Source organism: Balaenoptera musculus, chromosome 9, assembly GCF_009873245.2.
Source record: "Balaenoptera musculus isolate JJ_BM4_2016_0621 chromosome 9, mBalMus1.pri.v3, whole genome shotgun sequence".
NCBI lineage: Eukaryota > Metazoa > Chordata > Mammalia > Artiodactyla > Balaenopteridae > Balaenoptera > Balaenoptera musculus.
The window spans coordinates 57,149,289-57,168,082 of NC_045793.1; the positions used below are offsets into that span (position 1 = coordinate 57,149,289).

An 18,794-nucleotide genomic window follows, 5' to 3' on the forward strand; every position below is an offset into this window, starting at 1 on the left:
CCATATGACTACCGTCCAGTCCAATCAGTTGCAAATAAAAAGGAAAAGGTTGATTATGTCCATGTAGATGTTCAGGGCAGCAAAAACATACTCTTCAGGGTGCAGGTCAGAATGATGATGGCGCCCTCCCACCATCAAGCTGTACATCCATCACCAAGTACTTAAAGAAAAGAAAGAAGAATTAGCTACTTAAATTGTACATTTCTATCAAGTAAGTATCCTAAAATTATCTGGAAAAATTATTTACCATCAGTAAATATATCACAGAGAGTAAATTGTGGCTATAGATATTATTCTTACAGCCTCAATCATTCATGATGTCCCCAAGTTTGTGCTTTATCTATTAAAGCAAGTGCTTCATTCTCCTGAAGCCAGTGGGACCAAATCTGTGAGGCTTACTTTCCTTCCTCAAGTCCAGAAAGCTCTGTGCCTTTAGCCAGTGATGTAGACCAGGTGGGCAGATTGGACACAGAGAGAAACTACAAAATGCCCTGTGTTTGTTAATTTTCCACATGTTCTCACTGAAAAAAGAATGAAAATAAAGATGGTTCCCCAACATTTAGATTCACCCACAGCAATAATTCTGAACTTTCCTTTGGGTGATAGCATTTTTCAAAACTTGACATTGGAGATGGCTTTGTGACGATGTCAGTATTTCCAAAATAGAATGAGAAGACTCATATGGTTAAATAACCCCCAATTAAATGTTTTAGCTCAGCTGCAGTAGGTAAATTATGAGCTTCTAAAGCATCAAGAAAAAGTCAGAGAACCCTCTCACCCTTGTGTTTGTTGCGAAGTGAGCAGATGTGGGCAGCAAAGTGCATTAGAAGGAGGAAAAGAAAACAAGCGGCTCCTCAGGTCTTTATATCCAGACTGTAGACTAAGAGTCTAGTGCTGTGAGGCAGAGCCGCATCAGACAGGTCAACCCTGGCATTACAAAGAATTCTTGGGGTTTTAAAGACTCTTTAAAGTAATCCATTTTAGAACAACATCCACTACAGGGAAACCTGTCCCAAGTAATTCAGGTATCAGCTCTCCCTGCGTCCTGGTTCCCACTCAGGCTTCTAAGAATGAGGAGGAGGGGAGGAAAGAAACAGGAGGAAAAGAATGGGGCACCTTCTGGGTAGCCTCATATCAGTTCATGATAGATGCCATCTCATGTAATATGGGAATGGCCCAGTTGAGGCAGGTGAGGTTAACAGAGCCTCCAAGAAGGGAAGATCACACTGTAGCAGGTGGCAGAGAAGGGAGTCAAACCCAAGTCTGCGGGTTGCCAAAGCGGCTGCTTCACCTGGACCACTAAGTCCCTTCCCACTTATCCTCCCTCTCCCTATGTCTGATTCCAGTAACTCTGTGGCAGAAAAAGCTAGAATGACCAACCATTCCAGTTTGCCCAGGACTTTTGTGTGTCTTCAGAAACCCCTCAGTCCCAGGAAACGAGGACAGTTGGTCATCCTTTAAAAAAGGCCTCTAGCAGCTGAGCTTCCAGCCTTGATCTTAGCCTCCATCTGTCACCCTGGATGCCTTCTGTGGAAAAGTGCTTTTCTTTCTTCCTCCCCTCCAAGAACCCTGACTTTATCTTATTTCTTCTTACAAGAGAGATAATTGACTCCTAATCATTTCATGTATTGGCGGTTAGGAGTGCACCTCTCAGGTGAGGTTTATGTGTTTGAAGGCAGACAGGAAAGTGGGAGAGTAAGGTGAGCTGGGATCCAGCTGTCTTCCCCCAACCCCAGGGGAAGAGGGCTCAGGACACCATGCAAGAGACAGCCAGCCACAGGGAAGCCCTGGGCAGGATTAGAAGCCCCAGGAGCATCTGAGGGTTCAATAAGCAATTATCACAAGGTTGTAGGATGCAAAGTTACTATACAACAGTCAATTACTTTCCTATATGCAGCAATGTATAAGTGAAATTGGAAATTAAAAACACAATACCATTTACATTAGCATCCAAAAAACTTAAATACTTAGGTATAAATCTAACAAAATATATATAAGAACTATATGAGGAAAACTATAAATCTCTGATGAATGAGATCAAGGAAGAACTAAATAAATGGAGAGACATTCCATGTTCATGGATAGGAAGACTCAATATTTCCAAAATATCAGTTCTTCCCAACTTGATCCTATAGATTCAACACAATCCCAATCAAAATCCCAGCAAGTTATTTTGTGGATATTGACAAACCATATGGCGAGACAAAAGTTTATATGGAGAGACAAAAGACCCAGAATAGCCAATACAATATTGAAGGAAAAGAACAAAGTTTGGAGGACTGATGCTACCAGACAACAAGATTTACTATAAAGCTACAGTAATCAAGATAGTGTGGTATTGGTGAAAAGACTAAAACAAATAGATCAACAGGACAGAATAAAGAGCAAAGGCAATACAACAGAGCAAACATAGTCTCTCAACAAATGGTGTTGAAACAACTGGACATCCACATACCAAAAAAATGAATCTAGACACAGATCTACACCTTTTCACAAATAACTCATAATGAATCATAGACTTAATTATAAAACATAAAACTCCTAGAAGATAACATAGGAGAAAACCTAGATGACCTTGGGTTATGGCGCTGATTTTTTTAGATATGACACCAAAAGTATGATCCATGAAGAATAGTGGATAAACTAGACTTCATTAAAATTAAAAATGTCTGCTCTGTGAAAGACAATGTGAAGATAATGATAATACAAGCCACAGACTGGGAGAAAATATTTACAAAAGAAACATCTGATAAAGGGACTGTTATCCCTAAATATACAAAGAACTCTTAAAACTCAACAATAAGAGAACAAACAACTTGATTACAAAATGGGCCCAAGAACTTAACAGACACTTCACCAAAGAAGATATACAAATGGCAAATAAGCATATGAAAAGATGCTCTACATCATATGTCATCAGGAAAATGCAAATTAAAATTACAATAAGATACGACTACACACCTATTAGAATGGCCAAATTCTGGAACACTGACAGCACCAAATGCTGGTGAGGACATGGAGCAACAGGAACTCTCATACACTGCTAGTGAGAATACAAAATATTACAACCACTTTGGAATACTGTCTTACAAAACTAAACATACTCTTACTGTATGATCCAGTGAACATGCTCCTTGGTATCTACCCAAAGGAGTTGAAATCATCTGTCCATACAAAAACCTGCACATGGATGTTTATAGCAGATTTATTCATAATTACCAAAACTTGAGAGCAAACAAGATGTCCCTCAGTAGGTGAATGAATAAATTAACTGTGGTACATCAAGATGGTGGAATATTATTCAACACTAAAAAGAAATGAGCTACCAAGCCATGAAAAGACATGGAGGAATCTAAAGTGCAAATACTAAGTAAAAGAAGCCAATCTGAAAAAGCTTCATATTGTATGATTCCTACTCTGTGACATTCTGGAAAAGGCAAAACTTGGAAACAGTAAGAAGATTAGTGGTTGCCAGGGGTTGGGGATGGGGAGGGATCAATCGGTAGAACAAAGAGGATTTTTAGAGCAGTGAAAATATTCTGTATGATATTACAATGATGGACACATATCATTATACATTTGTCCAAATCCATAGAATGTACAACACCAAGAGTGAACCTTCATGTAGACTACGGACTTTGGGTGATTATGGTGTGTCAATATAGGTTCATCAATTGTAATAAATGTACCACTTTGGGGAGGGATATTGATAATGGGGAAGGCCATGCGTGTATGGAGGCTGGAGTATATGGGAAATCTCTGTACCCTTCTTTCGGTTTTACTAAGAACCTAAAACTGCTCTAAAAAGAATTGTCTTTATAAAAAATAAAAAGAAGGAGGAGGAGGACGGGAAGACAGAGGAAGGAGCAAGTGACCTGGAGAGCTTTCCAGTGAATTACTGACTCCACTTGACTCCAGGCCTAGCAGAGGGCTTAGGGCCCCATCAATGCACATACCATACTCTTTGTCAAAGAAAGGGAGAAATGGACTTACGAGTGAGAAGATCACAGTTCCAAGTCCAGCATACAATAGACGCAACCACTGCAAAAAGAAAGGAAACCACTGTATATTAACAGTAAGACTTGGAACAACTCAGGGGATCACTTAGGTCACTGCTGTTAGATATTAAGAAAGTCAAAGCTGTGGAGAGAATTAATCTTTTCTTGAACATAGTTGGTCAACAGCATCCACTCAATTCCATTCATCAAGCCCCATCCACATAGTTCTTCAAGAGAATGTGCCCTCCCCTCAGCTCAGGGAACATAGTGACCCTCACACAGCCTTGCTAGAGCTGATTGACAAGAGGTGGAAGATAACACTCCAACAGCAGTGAATCTCTTGACCGACCAAGAGCCTCTTACCTGTGACCAGGATCAAACAGATGCTCTAGGCCAGTTAGAAATCAATTCTCAGGATAGAGGAATCCAGGCAGCAGTTCTATCATGAGCTAGTGTTGGAGCTATTACTTCACAAGCAGAGATGGCCAATCACCTCAGTTCAAGAAAGGGAGGTGGGGTTTCCATTTCCGTGAATTCTGGCTCTTCTTCCCACCTAGGAAGTCCATGAGAGTCTCTGGTCTTTGCCTTGACCTAGTCTGTGCTGTATGTGTTCCTTGCACCAGAACAGCCCTGATCAGAATATGTGACAAATTGGCCTAAATGCCAAAGGGTTTGGCTGTAGAAGAGCAAAAGGAAGTGGTGTATAACATCTGAGAAGCATAATGGCGTTCACTGTTAGGAGGAGAAAGCTAGTCCTAGAGGGTTGGGGAGCTCTCTGCTAACCAGGGAAGGTTCTCGGGGAAAGAGAGAAATCAGGAGTCAGTGACACAGAGGGGGAGGCACAGTGTTTCCAGACTGAGCTAGGTGTAAGGAAACAGCTGACAACTGGAGTCTGAAGGATTCAAAATTGCCAGAGTCCAGCAAGGTTGGACATATTTAGAACAAGGGTCTGTCAGTGGTTCACCCCAAGATCCTCTCAGGGGAGGACAGCTGTCACCTAGGGTCGGAGCTCAATCTTCATGCCCAGACCTCCTGTCAGTGGTGTCCTACCACAACTGGTGCAGCAGGTGGCCTCACAGACCTCCAGCTACGGGGAGGGGCATGTAACTGACCAGGGCCCGGTGGCTGTGTGGTGCAACCCACTGTAGTTTGCTCCTGGGTCACGCTTCGCCATCTCAGTCATTAGTGGGGGCAGCAGGACCTTCCTGGGAGACCCCGGACTGCTGTAATGGTCCACATTAGCTCCAGGAGCCCCTGATGGCACCACATCCAGAGTGCTCCCACCTTCCTTCCCTCTCCTGAACCTGGGTCACATATGCTGTCGTGGTCTGACAGCTCTTCCAGCCTTCGTTGCCGCCACACTTTTCTCCCACAGACATTTCTCCTATCAAAGTCCTTGCAAGTTTCACCCATCTGGGGTCTGCTTCTCAGAGGATGCAGACCAACAATACAACCAGCACTTCACCCTATATTCTAACAATTCTCTGAGGTTTACAAAGGAGATCCCACTTACATATGATCGTATGAAGATTAAGAGAATCCATAGATAATAAGTACGAAGAGTAAACAAACAGCATTCCATTTAGCAAGGTGAAATCGCACTGAGGAAACATAAACAACACAAACCAATTAAATTATATCATCCATAAGCAATTTCAAGGTGTTTAGAGATGCATTGTGTACCCACTAGACGGAAACTGGCCCATTTGCTAATAATTTCCCCTGGCTAATCCCAAGAACCATGGAAATCCATTAGCCCCTAAGCACTGAAAAATGCTACATAAAAAGTGTTGTATTTCTTCAGGAGGGAGAAAAGGGTAGGATATGGATGAAATAACAGGAGCCCACAAATTGATAATTTTGAAACTAGGTAATGGGCACATGGGAGTTCATTAAAACTATTCTTTGTATCTATATAAAATTTTCCCGAATAAAAAATTGTACACTGAGGTAAGCAGGATGTAATTTGTAAGTATAGTATGATCATAATCATTCATATTTTTAAAAACATGTGCATAGACTACATTAATGGAATTAAATAGACAAAGATGTTAACTGGGTACCGTTTTCACATTTGTATGTATATATTTCAATAAAAATACATATACTAAGCTTTCAAAATTACTGTTAATTATTCTTTTGTAATCTTAAAATTTATTAATATGCTTTTTGGTTTTGCTTTTATAAATCAGTAACCAAGTCAGCCTAGGGAAGATTAGAATTTTTTTTAAAGAAAGAGGAAATATTCGTCTTCTGGCCTGAAAAAAAATGGATTAGGAGCAAAAGAATCCAAGGTATTTTCTTGCAAGAGTTGTTTTCCTAATTCCTCTGTTTTTCCTATTTCACTCCCTACCCTTACCACACCAAGAGAATAATCTACCAGGTCCCTGAGTCTGGTTCTCAGGCCGGAAGCATCAGCAGCGCCTGGGAAATGTACGTTATTGGCCCCCATCCCAGACCTTGTGAAGCAGCAACTCCAGGAGGAGTGAATTCTGTGTTTCACCACGCTCTCCGGGTGACTCTGATGCCTGCTAAGAAAGTTGTCTAGAGCTGTGCTTTCAATACACTTGGCTACTGAGCACTGGAAATGCAGTTAGTTCAAACTGAGATTGCTGCAAGTATGAAATACACACTGGATTTGAATTTCGAAATAAAGAATGTAAGATATCTCATTAATATTTTTGTTATACTGATTACATGTCGAAATGATAACACTTCACATATACTGGGTTAAATGAAATATATTATTAAAACTAATTTTACCTGTTTCCTTTTACTTTTTTAACATGGTTACTAGGAAAGCCAGAAGCCTGAAGGCAAGGACTCCATGGAGGTGTGGCCCACAGAAAGCCGAGAGCCCGAGGGAGGAGGGGCAAGAAACATATTCAGCACACTCCCTTATGACAGAAATCTGCTTCGATAATACGTACTTTTGTTTGAAGAGCAAATAAAGTGAGTGATATCGTCACTAGAGCGGTTGCTGCCGTTGCCCACAACACTTCTTCGGCATTATAGAAACTAAAACCAGAGACTGTGATTATTGTTCACATAGCATTCAAAGAAAAGCACACACACACACACACACACACACACAAATGTGTATCAAGACTTACACTGACACGGTTCCTAGCAGCAGACCTTGAAGAATTGTCTAGGAACAAAAATCACAATAAATCAGAAGCCTGAACCCCAAGGCCAAAATCCAGAAGAGATGGTTTGAGGTTTGTGCATTCTGGCAGGGTCTAGTGAGCTAGTGGGAATATGTAAGATCCCAGCGCACAAAAGCTACAGGCTATGAATATGGGAAATAAATAATGGAACAAACATTTCTTTATCGTTCCTCCCCGACTGACAGAAAAAATTATTTCATGAGTAAATATTTCTTAGAACACAATAGCAACTTTCAACATATTCAGTGAGTTAAATATGTATTAATTAGGAATGTGGAAACCAAGGTAAAAGCTTTATCTGTAGACCATATTGTCATTATCAAATAGGGCCATCCACACAGAATCTTAACATTTTTCAGAGCAGGATATGCTATTTTCTACTAATGCTCCACCAAAGGTTTCAGTACTGACCTTTCTTATAGTGCTTGGATGAGAATAACATACGTCAAACCTCAGACGTGGAATGAGGATTGAGACCTCAGTACCAGGGGATGAGCTGGAGGACACACCTACTAAGCATGGAGCTGCACTGGTAGGTGCCAATCCAGGGCTCTGAAGAGGGCTGCACCGGGGCTGCATTGGGGCTGTATGTGGGCTATATGGGGGCTGGAGGGTTCCCATGGTCCAAATGGAGCCAGGGATGGGGCAGTGAGGGAGAGAGGGAGGGGTTGAGAGCCAGAAGGCAGTCAAGCTGGAGGATGAGACCAAAAAGGCTATGAGGATGTGCCCAGGCCCACAGTCAGGCTCCAGGACAGCCGGCAGGCCAGTAAGAACTAAGTCAGCAGCGGCTGCAAGGCCTGAGGACATTCCCCAGCTGGTAGGATGCTCCGTCAGAGACAAATCCAGAGACTAGCTGGTCCATGGCAAGAGCCAGGAAAGAACCTTCTAGTCTCCGGGAGTAATGTGAGGACCACATCCTATCCACAGTGGCTAGGACTGCCTGAGGGACTTTGAACTTCTCCAGCTGGCTAATGACGTCCAGGATTGGAGACTGGAAAAGACCGGAGCCCGGGAGTCCGGATTGCCTCTCTGGATCTCCCAAACCCAGTGGGTAAGCCTGATTCTCTACTTTGTTCAACAGACCCAAAGTAAGCTGTCTTTATTGACCTTATAGGTTTTTTTTTAAGTGCATCTATTCCACGTACACATGATATTTTAACAATGTGCCTTGCTTTCAACCTTCCCTTTTATAATATTTCTTCTCTTAGGCTGTTACCAGCTTAGAAATAAACAGCAAAACCTTGGAGATGAGAGCTTCCTTTGAGATCAGTAACTTTGATCTCTTCTTGAAATAAACATTAGAACTATTGAAAAAGTTAAAAGAAAACATCCAAAAATTTCTGGAAAAATACCTCTCCCCGTCCCATCGTCTCTTCCCCAGGATTCCCAGTATCTTTCTATGTCTGGCTTTTAACTCCCACCCCTTCTGAGTGTGGTCTGTGCTGTTAAGTGCAGGAACTGGGAGACTCTACTTGCTCACCGGGACAATGAGCAGTGTACCCACACCAGCTAAGAAAGGCCCCTCAACGCTCCGTCAGCTGAAGAAATGCCCAGATGTGGGTATCAAAGACACAGTCTTCTCCAGCGTCATGACCATGTGTCCTTGCTCACGTTGACCACCAGGAGGCGCAGATCCAAATCTAGGCTCATCACACTCAAATGCATGGAACTATGCATTTTGTGCACGAATCTCACCTTTGGCTTTATTTTCCTTTCCTTATTTTTCTTTCCATCAGATTTCCCCACCAATTTATCTTATCTTCTTATATTGTGCATATTTTATAAGCTACCTCAACTCTGATATGGAACCAGGTGAGGAACAAGTGAATTGGTAAGTAAATCTTCACTTGGAAAGGTGGTCAGCAGTTCATGGGAGCAATCGCAAAGAATCTGACTTTCTTTCCAACACACTAAATCATACTGAGATTCTGTTCTGGATTTTCCTAAGAGGGGCAAACACTACTGTCAGTGAGTTTCAAAGAGTCCACTGCTTCCAGGAGGCAAGAGGTTTGGCCTGACTGGTGTAAACATTAATAAACAGAAACCTCAATTACAATAGAGTCAGGACACATTGAAAAAGAAATAAAATAAATTTTACAAAAATAAGGAAAATTACATTTCTTGCACACAATTTGTGAACTCACTCTCCACAACAAAATGTGTTTTTTGTCTCTGACAGAGGACAGTCAGGTTAACTGTTCCTGAAATGTAGCCCAGACTCCGGAGTGGGCCTCTCAGAAGCAAGTTTGCTGGCACAGAGGAGTAGCCCAGAGTCCCCAAATTCTCTAGTTTGTTAAAAGGGTGTGGATTCCAGGTCATAAGTAAGTTTATGACTTCAAAGTTCATCCAAGAGAATGTCTCACAAATAATTTCTATTTGTATTATTCCACAGAAAGATTTTCCACAATAAATGGAATGAATTTAATAATGTGATGAAAATATATTTCAGAGATGAACGACAACGGATGCTAATGAGGTTTACTTACAAATAATCCCAGGAGAATGTAATTCGCAGGCACCTGGCGGCGGAGCTTCCCACAGCAAGCAAGTATAATAAATACAACAAAAAATGCTGGCCTGGGGATAATTTAAAACCATGTGTTATTTGCTTATATCATATGATATGTCATATGATATAGGTAGATAGATATAGAGATGTATTATCTGATAATAAGTATTATAAAGTAAACAAAAATGTAGATTATTACCTTTACCTCTTTCTTTTTTTTTTTTTTTGCTTTTAAAATTAACTTTTCTCATTGCCATCCACACATAGCTTGTGGGTTCTTTTTTTCAAATTTTTTATTTTGAAATACTTGTAGATTCACAGGAAACTGCAAAGGAACAGAGGTCCTGTGTACCCTTTACTCAGTTTCCCCCCATTTTACATATTTAAAGTAGAATACCCAAACCAGTAATGTAACATTGGTACAGCATGTATATACGTAATGCTATGTCATAGACCTATGATGCAAACTTATGTGCAGATCCATGTAACCAGCACCACAATCAAGATGTGGAACTATCTCATCATTAAGATATCCTACCATCCCATTATGGTCACACACACACACACACACAAAACCCTAACTCCCACAACCACTAATTTGCTTATTTTCCATCTTTATAATTTTGTCATTTCAAGAATGTTATACCTTGGGACTTCCCTGGTGGCGCAGTGGTTAAGAATCCACCTGCCAATGCAGGGGACACAGGTTCAAGCCCTGGTCCAGGAAGATCCCACATGCCGAGGAGCAACTAAGCCCGTGCGCCACAAACTACTGAGCCTGTGCTCTACAGCCCACGAGCCACAACTACTGAGCCCGCATGCCACAACTATTGAAACCTGCGTGCCTAGAGCCTGTGCTCTGCAACAAGAGAAGCCACCGCAATGAGAAGCCCACACACCACAATGATGAGTAGCCCCAACTCGCTGCAACTACAGAAAGCCCATGCATAGCAACAAAGACCCAACGCAGCCAAAAATTAATTAATTAATTAATTTTAAAAAAGAATGTTATACCTTTACCTAATTTTTAATAAGGACATCAATCAATAGCTAGTAGAAAAAACTTTTAATTTAATCCAATAATACTTACAAGAGTGCGTAGGTGAACCAGGGATTCTTGACCACCCAAACTCTTAAAGCCTTCCTGGTTAAAAAAATAATAGTTTTACACAATAAGTAGCTTATTTTGCTAACTAGTGTAGTATTTAAGTAGAAGTTAAACAATCTCATGAGAAGAAAGGGGGGAAACCCTAAATGGTTGACAATGACAGATGGGAAAGGAAACAGTAAAACATAAAACTGTATCTTGCTTCTTAAAATAGATTCACAAAAAAGTACAGTCATAAGTTGTAAGTGAAATTTGGATAAATGCAAATGTCCTAGTGAAGTTTTAATTTTAAAAGATACTGAGATTGATATGTACACAAAGCAAAAGTAATCAAATTCTCATATGTTTGTTTGTTAACACAGATTTTCAAAGGATGGTTTAAGCCGTGATGGATCATAGCCCCTGAAATAATTTCTGCATTTAACAGAGCTCCAGCCTCCAAGCCTCCATAGTCTCACCTTTCTTCCTTTACCCAGTTTTATCTGTGGAAATAGCTTGGGGAAAATAAAAAAGAGAATAGTGCCCAAAATAAGGGAAAATTCTTAGCTTAGGAAGTTAAACTCCAGAAATCTACCAACACCTTCGTCTAGAAGTTGCCTCAGAAAAACAAAGCGACAGAAATATTATATCCTATGAATGATTAAGGAAAAATAGATAATCTTTTAATGATCAAAATTAAATTGAGCTATTCAGTGAGAATTAATATGGGCAACTTAATACTTAATTTACATCAGTAATAAAGATTTACCAGAAGAGAAACAGGCTGATGATTGCCCCGGTGATCAGCAGCTGAACTGACAGGAGGAAGAACACTTTTACGATGAAAGCTGAGGAGACAGAAACCTTATTTTTATGACACAATATTCAAAAGTAAAAATATAAATGTAATTACGTATTTTTGACACTTAATGAAAGAAAATTTTCCTCTGATTTTTTGAGGATAGGAAAGGGAGTGCTAGTTTAGAGTTGGCCAATAGAGTGACAACAGTACAGCTCTGCAGAACTCTCAGAAAAGACTCAGTCCAGACTGTTAGAAGGCATTTTATTGAAGATCTGAGGGTTTATCCATGAAAGCCCCCCAAATTTTAAAGACCAAACTCAGGGATTTAATTCCTCATTATGGACACCCCATCCTCCTTAGGACCAAAAGTGACCTTAAAGTCTCAGAATGTTGCAAACCCATCATTAGGGATTCAGCTGCACCCCTGCATAGATGGAGCCCAGTGATGCCCTAGGGACTACTGGGGGAGAGGGTGTTTACCCCTCTGCAGAGGGACTTGGGCTGCAGGGAGTTTGCAGAGCTTCTCCACCACTTTTCTCTCTATCCTCCCTGCCTTTAGCAACTCCCTTCCCTCCTGCTTGTGCAGAAACTTGATAACCTGACGAATTGTTAAGTATGACCAAGGAGTTCCAAGCCAATGGTGTGCCAAAGCAGAATGCAGAGCTTGTTGGCATCTCTGTTTGCTTACTTCCAGCTGACTACACAGGTTTTCCTGGAGCCCTCGGAATATGACACCAGTGATGACCATTTACTTTTTTGTGGCCTTATCCCAGTTTTAGAAGAAAAAAAAAGAAAGAATGCTGCTTAAAGTTGACTTATAGGATTGTCAACTGTGTCCTTCTGCTGGGCAGTTTCTGTGCATTTGAAGTGTGACAACAAAGAAATAGGACTGAGCTATCTTAATCAAAATGCCAGAACATATATACCCAAATGTGTGCTGCCTACATTAAAATAGCCACTTATTTAACATTAAATTCACATCTAGTATGTATCAAGGACTGTGAGGGAATAGATATTAAATGTGGTCCAGCCACATAAGACTAGACATATAGATCAATGAGGTAGAATTGAGAGCCCTAAAATAGTCCCTTACATTTGTGGTCAGTCCTACAAATATGGTCAATTGATTTCTAACAAACATACTAGAACAATTCAATGGAGAAAGATGAGTCTTTTCAACAAATGGTGCTGGGACAATTGGACATACACATATAAAATGATGAATTTGGGCCCCTTTCTCATATCAAACATACACAAAAGTTAATTAGTTAAACATGGATCATAGACATAAACATAAGAAATATAATTCTTGGAAGAAAGCATAGGTGTAAATCATTGTGAGCATGGATTAGGCAATGATTTTTTTAGATATGATACCTAAAACACAAGCAAGGAAAAAAAAACCAAATAAATTGATTTCATCAAAAGTAAAAGCTTTGTGCTTCAAATGACACCATCAAGAAAGTGAAAGAAAACCCACAAACTGGGAGAAAATATTTGCATATCATGTATCTGAAAAGGGATCTAATACATAAAGAACACTTACAATCCAATTACAAGAAGACAAATAAGAATTTAAATTGGGCAAAACCTGTGGAGTGCCCTCCCACATTGACGCTGGGCTTGACCACATGACGTGTTGGCCAGTGAGACATTAACACTGGCTTGATTAGTAGAGGCTTGATAAATGCTTACACACTGGGGCTTGTCCATCTGGTCTACCTCTTCTTGGGACCCAGCTCCATGTGATGAGAAGCTCAAGCCACAAAAAGAGAGCCAACAACCAACACAAACTGCCATCCATGTCAGGGAGTCATAATGGCCATTGCAGCCTCAGCTGCCAACTAAGAGCTCCAGAAGGCCTCTTTCCAGCCACAAGGTAGAGGGTGAGGGCCACAGGGAGACAGCAATGAGATTCACAGTCCATCTTCAAGTCGTCCAGGTCCTAAGAAGGCGTAAAGGTGGCAGAGTGTTCACCGGGGACCTAAGCATTTGCTTTGAATTGCCTACCTTCCAACTTCATATTTCATGAAAGAAAAAAAAATTCTCATTTATTTAAGCCACAGTTTTTCGGACTTCTGTACAGCTGAATGTATTTCCTATACAGAATTAATATGTAGGGCTCTGAATTAGTATTCTTTAAAACTTAAGCCAATATCATGGTATCACCTTGTATGTAGGTAAGAACATTCTACGTTCAATGACTAATTCACGTTTCCTAAGAAAACCACGTTATTCACCATAATATGTGTATCATGAATTTATGAATGCCCTGGAAAACTTGGGGACCATCTGTTATTGCAGGCCTATGTCATGTTTCATGGTATAGCATGACTGGGAAAAAACTAAAAGCAAAATTAAATCCTACAATCCACCCTGTGTAAACATTTTAAGAGAACATTTGCTTTTCTCTTCCGAAAAGTTCATTTCTATATTCTCACCTCTGCGGATAGCTGCTTCTGAGAATGGGCCAGATAAAGGATTGCTGTCCTCTGTGGTGGTCTCTGCTGAAATTTCTACCACATAGGTATCCCCTTGCTCACCAGCTTTGGAGTGTGGATTCCCATGAGTTTGTTGTGGCCCATGAGTTGAAGATGAAGTTCCGTAGGACCGAGCAGACTTGCTCTGGATATTATCATCTGCTGCTTTCTGAACCAGATGTTGATGATCTCCAGAACTAAAGTCTATTGGTTCACTGACCTCCAAGTCCATTTTCCTAGAAAGGGAAAATTGTTATTCAGGTCCTTATGATCATACCACTACAACCTTAGCATCTTCATAACATTAGATGATTTTTTTTCTTAATTTCAACTCCTTGGTTCAGTACTTCCCAAGTCAGTGCTCAACACATATTTGTTGAATGAATGATGAACAAATACTTTTAATATGAGGCCTACAGAGTAAAATAACTTGCATCCTATTATGAAATTAATATGTTTATGAATTCATTCTGCAAGGAGTTAATAAACTCCCTCTTGTGTGGAGCTGCCCTTGTCACCTTTGCCCTCAAAGAGCTTACATTTTGGGAGAGAAGATAATCAAATAAGCAATAATATAAAAGGCAGTATAAGCAGGGCCAGAAACAATGGAGGATGTTATGAGAGCAACAAAGTCTGGAAGAAGATTCAGGGAGTAGAAGAGGTTGTCCAAACCTTCCAGAGAAAGTGAGGTTTAAGCCAAGGCTGGAAGATGAGGAGGAGTTAGTCAGGTGAAGAGGTAGGGAAAGGTTTTCTCAGGCAGAGGAATCAGCCTGGACCAGGACTGGAGGAAGCAGAGAGGGCAGGCTCCAGAAACTGAAAGAAGTTCATGTGGCTGGAGTAGGGAGTTCAAAGGGGAAAGCAGAGTGAGTTTAGACAGGAGAGTAGTGGGGGCCAGTCACTGCGGGGCTGGCAAGCCAAGTTCATCCCCAAGCCATGACTGAATAGTGGTCCCCCAAACATGTCCACATCCTCATCCCTGAACCTGTGAACATGTTATTCCATATGGCAAAAGCAACATTGCCGATGTGATGAAGTTAAGGACTCTGAGGTGGGAATATGATCCTGGACTAACTGGATGGGCCCAGTCGAATCACAAGGGTCCTTATGACCATACTTATAAGAGGCAGGAGGATCAGCATCCGAGAAGAAGATGTGACAAGAGAAACATAGGTCAGAGTGATGCAGTGGCTGTTTTTAAAGATGGAGGAAGGGACCATGAGCCAAGAAATGTGGGAGGCCTGTAGAAGTCGGAAAAGGTAAGGAAATGTATTCTTCCCGAGAGCCTCCAGAAAGGAATACAGCGCTGCTGACACCTTGATTTTAGCCCAGTGAAACTGATTTCAGACTTCTGACTTCCAGAACTGTAAGATAATACATTTGTGCTGTGTTAAGGTGTTACGTTTGTAGTAATTTTTTACAGCAGCAATGAATAATTAATACAATGGAGAATCACTGAAGGTCTTCCAGCAGGAGGCCATGAGGATCTGACTAGAAAGATTACACGAGGCACAGTGTGGATAATGGGCCAGAGTAACCAAAAGTGGAAGCAAAGCGACCAGAAATCCAGGTAAGAGATTATGATGAGCTTTGCCACAGCGTTTTGCAGCAGGACATAGTTCTCAGAAAACCAGTACCAAGCAGACCAAAATGGCAAAGAAAAAGGACCCCGTTAACCTCTTGGGGACATGAAGACTCAAGGAAGCCCCTGCTACTGACCTCCTGTCCCACAAAGAGAGCCATGGAGGAGTCTGAGGAGATTGCTGAGATGGCAAGGGCTTGGACAAGCCGAGGACCAGCTGGGAACGGCGTCTGAAGAAGGTCTGAACAAGATACCACACCCCTGGGGAGGCAGACCCTGTTTTATAAAATTGCCCCTTACTCCTCAAATTAATCTCTAACTTTTACAAAACTTATGGAGTTTTTTATTCAGCACTTGAAAACGTAACTCATCAGAAAGAGCAAATGTGTGAGAATAATCAAGAAAAAAACTGAAAGAGAAGGATTATGGGGAAGAGGGAGAATAGTGATATACCTAATCAGAGACCAAAATATAATTAAGCTAAATAATTAAAAGTGTGGTGCTGGCAGGGCAACAGATAAACGGATCAACGGGATGGAAGAGATTCAAGAAATAGACTCATATATATAATAAGAGATTAATATTTGGTAAAGGTGGCATTTCTATTGTCTCATGGTGTTGGAACAATTAGCTATGCTTGGAAAAGAAATTTTAATAGTTATTTCACATCTTTTACAAAAATGCATTGCAGATGAATTAAAGATATTATCATACATATTAATAGCCATAGAAGAAAATATCAATGAACATTTGTGTAAGCCTTTGTAAGAATGATATCATGTAACAAATGCTTGACAGATTTGGGGTACAGGAATACTTTAAACATCATCATAAAAAGATAGCAATAAATCTGAAATGCAAAATTCTGAAAATAAAATTTGCAATATTTCTTATAATGTAAAAAGAACTTTTTTAACAAGGAAAAGATGAGCAACTCAATAGAAAGATGAGTAAGGAGCATAAATAGGCAATTCATAAAGAAAATTTAAATGGTCAATCAACTTAGGAGACTACATCTCACAAATAACCAAGGGAAAGAAAAACAATCATGAAATGTCTTTTTTTTTTTTTTTTGCCTAAAAGACTGGCAAAAACTAAAAGGAATTCTCAGAGTTGCAAGGGTGTGGAGAAATGGATAAGCCAGGACCACATTATGACTTGTAGGGGCCTTACACACATTTGCCTTCTTAGGTCCCATCTCCATAATAAAATATGAAAAAGCATATTTTATGGCTTCATTAGTATAAAAAATATAATCCAGGCTGGATTCACTGTATATTATATATTCATTATTATTATATTTGGTTTTTTCTTCTGATTTTAAAAGAAATTAAGAAGTTTTCATGACCCCTAAAACTATTCTGGGCCCTAGGCAATGTGCCTTCTGTGTCCAGTGGCTAAGTCAGCCCTGAGATAACTTCACGGGAGGTGGCAGGTGTGTAAACTTTTTTGGGTGAGTAATTTGGCAACATCAATCGTTAGACCCAACAGTTACATTTTAAGGAATTTATCCCATAAAAATACTCACACAAATAGGCAACAATACACGTGTAAAGAAGTTCATTACATCATTCATTGTTTGTAACTGCAAAAAATTTAAAACAGGCTAAATATCCAACATCAGAGGAATGGGTTATCTCTATCACAGCAGAATTGGAGGATATGCTGAATTGTATGAATTTTTATAATGAGCATTTATTATTTATATTAAAAAGATATTTACATTTTGAGGAGTAAAATAATTATTTCTTTTTTTGATAAAATCTGGAACTCCTCTGAGGAAAGCCGTCTTCACACACAGCTGAGAAGGATTAAAAGATGCTCAAGCAACCAAGTTGGTTTCTTCCCCAGCCGTCCTGCACATCGGAAGGGGGAGAGGCAACAAGATTTTAGAGCACTCAAAACCAAAACCAAAGAAGCAAAAATCAAAGACAGCTGAGTTTTCCTTATAAAACTAGAGTTGGCGGATGCCTGAATCACAAAATGTGGCTTTCACCTGGCCCTCAAAAAGCTTTCCCAGCTCCTAAGCCAGCAGTCGTCTGAAGGACAGGCAGGCACAGGCGAGGGTACTGAGAAGCAAAGTTCTAAGCGACAGTTAGGGGAGTGGCAGTTGGAGGCTGGGGTGGGACAGGGACCCCGCTGCCTCGGAGAGGGGCTCTGAGTCAAGTCCCTCTGCTGAGCCTCATAATGGTCAGTCACAGCCAACGCACATGGTTCTCAGGGGGGCCTATGCCAGCATCTCCAAACTGACTCCATGTCAGGGAGTGTCCCGAAGCCTTAGCAGAAAGCCTTCCAGAGGACACGGTGTCCTCCTCACCATGTCATCACCTTCTCTCAAGCAGGAGGAAGACGCTTATGAAACTCCACCAGGGACCCTGCACAATTATTTCAAATATGTAAGACTCGTTTATGATAAAGTTGGCATTTTTTTTTAATAATTTTTTTAAAATTTATTTATTTATTTATTTTTGGCTGCATTGGGTCTTTGTTGCTGCACACGGACTTTTTATAATTGCAGTGATCAGAGGCTACTCTTCGCTGTGGTGCGCGGGCTTCTCATTGTGGTGGCTTCTCTTATTGCGGAGCACGGGCTCTAGGCGCCGTGTGCGGGCTTCAGTAGTTGTGGCACGCAGGCTCAGTAGCTGTGGCTCACGGGCTTAGTTGCTCCGCAGCACGTGGGCTCTTCCCCCGGACCAGGGCTCAAACCCGTGTCCCCTGCATTGGCAGGCGGATTCTTAACCACTGCGCCACCAGGAAAGCCCCGGCATTGGTTTTTCTGGTGGATGATGATGTCGTTGGTGCCCGCCATGATACAGGGAGATGCCTACTTGGGCTGCAGGCCAGTGAGGAGCCGGGAGACCTGATTCGGGCTGCTTGGTGAGAGAAGTCAGACGACGAGGTGGGGGGCAGTGAGGAGGGGAATGGGAGCAGGCACTTGTCCTGAGTGGAGGCTGTTCATTCAGCTGAGAACGGGCTGACTGATATATTAATCCACATATTAGACTGCTAATTAGTGCCTGCTTACCAAGTGCAAGGTGTGGGGAGGTAGAAGAAACCCAAAGAGGAAAAAGGCAAACTTCCTTTCCTCAACATGCTCCTAGGCCAGTGAAGGAGACACGGGTACAGAGGTGTACCCTAAAGTGGAAGGAGGGAATAGCCACCGCAAGGA

The 18,794-nt window shown here is 41.1% G+C and overlaps 1 protein-coding gene across 1 annotated transcript; it reads right to left on the reverse strand.

Annotated features, from left to right (window-relative positions):
• Positions 1-24: 24 nt before the first annotated feature.
• On the reverse strand, positions 25-14,278 carry LOC118900541 (protein lifeguard 2-like). The gene is given in 12 exon segments (XM_036862943.1): positions 25-138; positions 140-160; positions 3,994-4,041; positions 5,512-5,537; positions 5,540-5,566; positions 5,569-5,599; positions 6,929-7,016; positions 7,112-7,149; positions 9,655-9,745; positions 10,768-10,821; positions 11,534-11,612; positions 14,008-14,278. Coding segments are annotated over 12 exon segments (888 nt in total).
• Between the last annotated feature and the right edge of the window lie 4,516 nt (positions 14,279-18,794).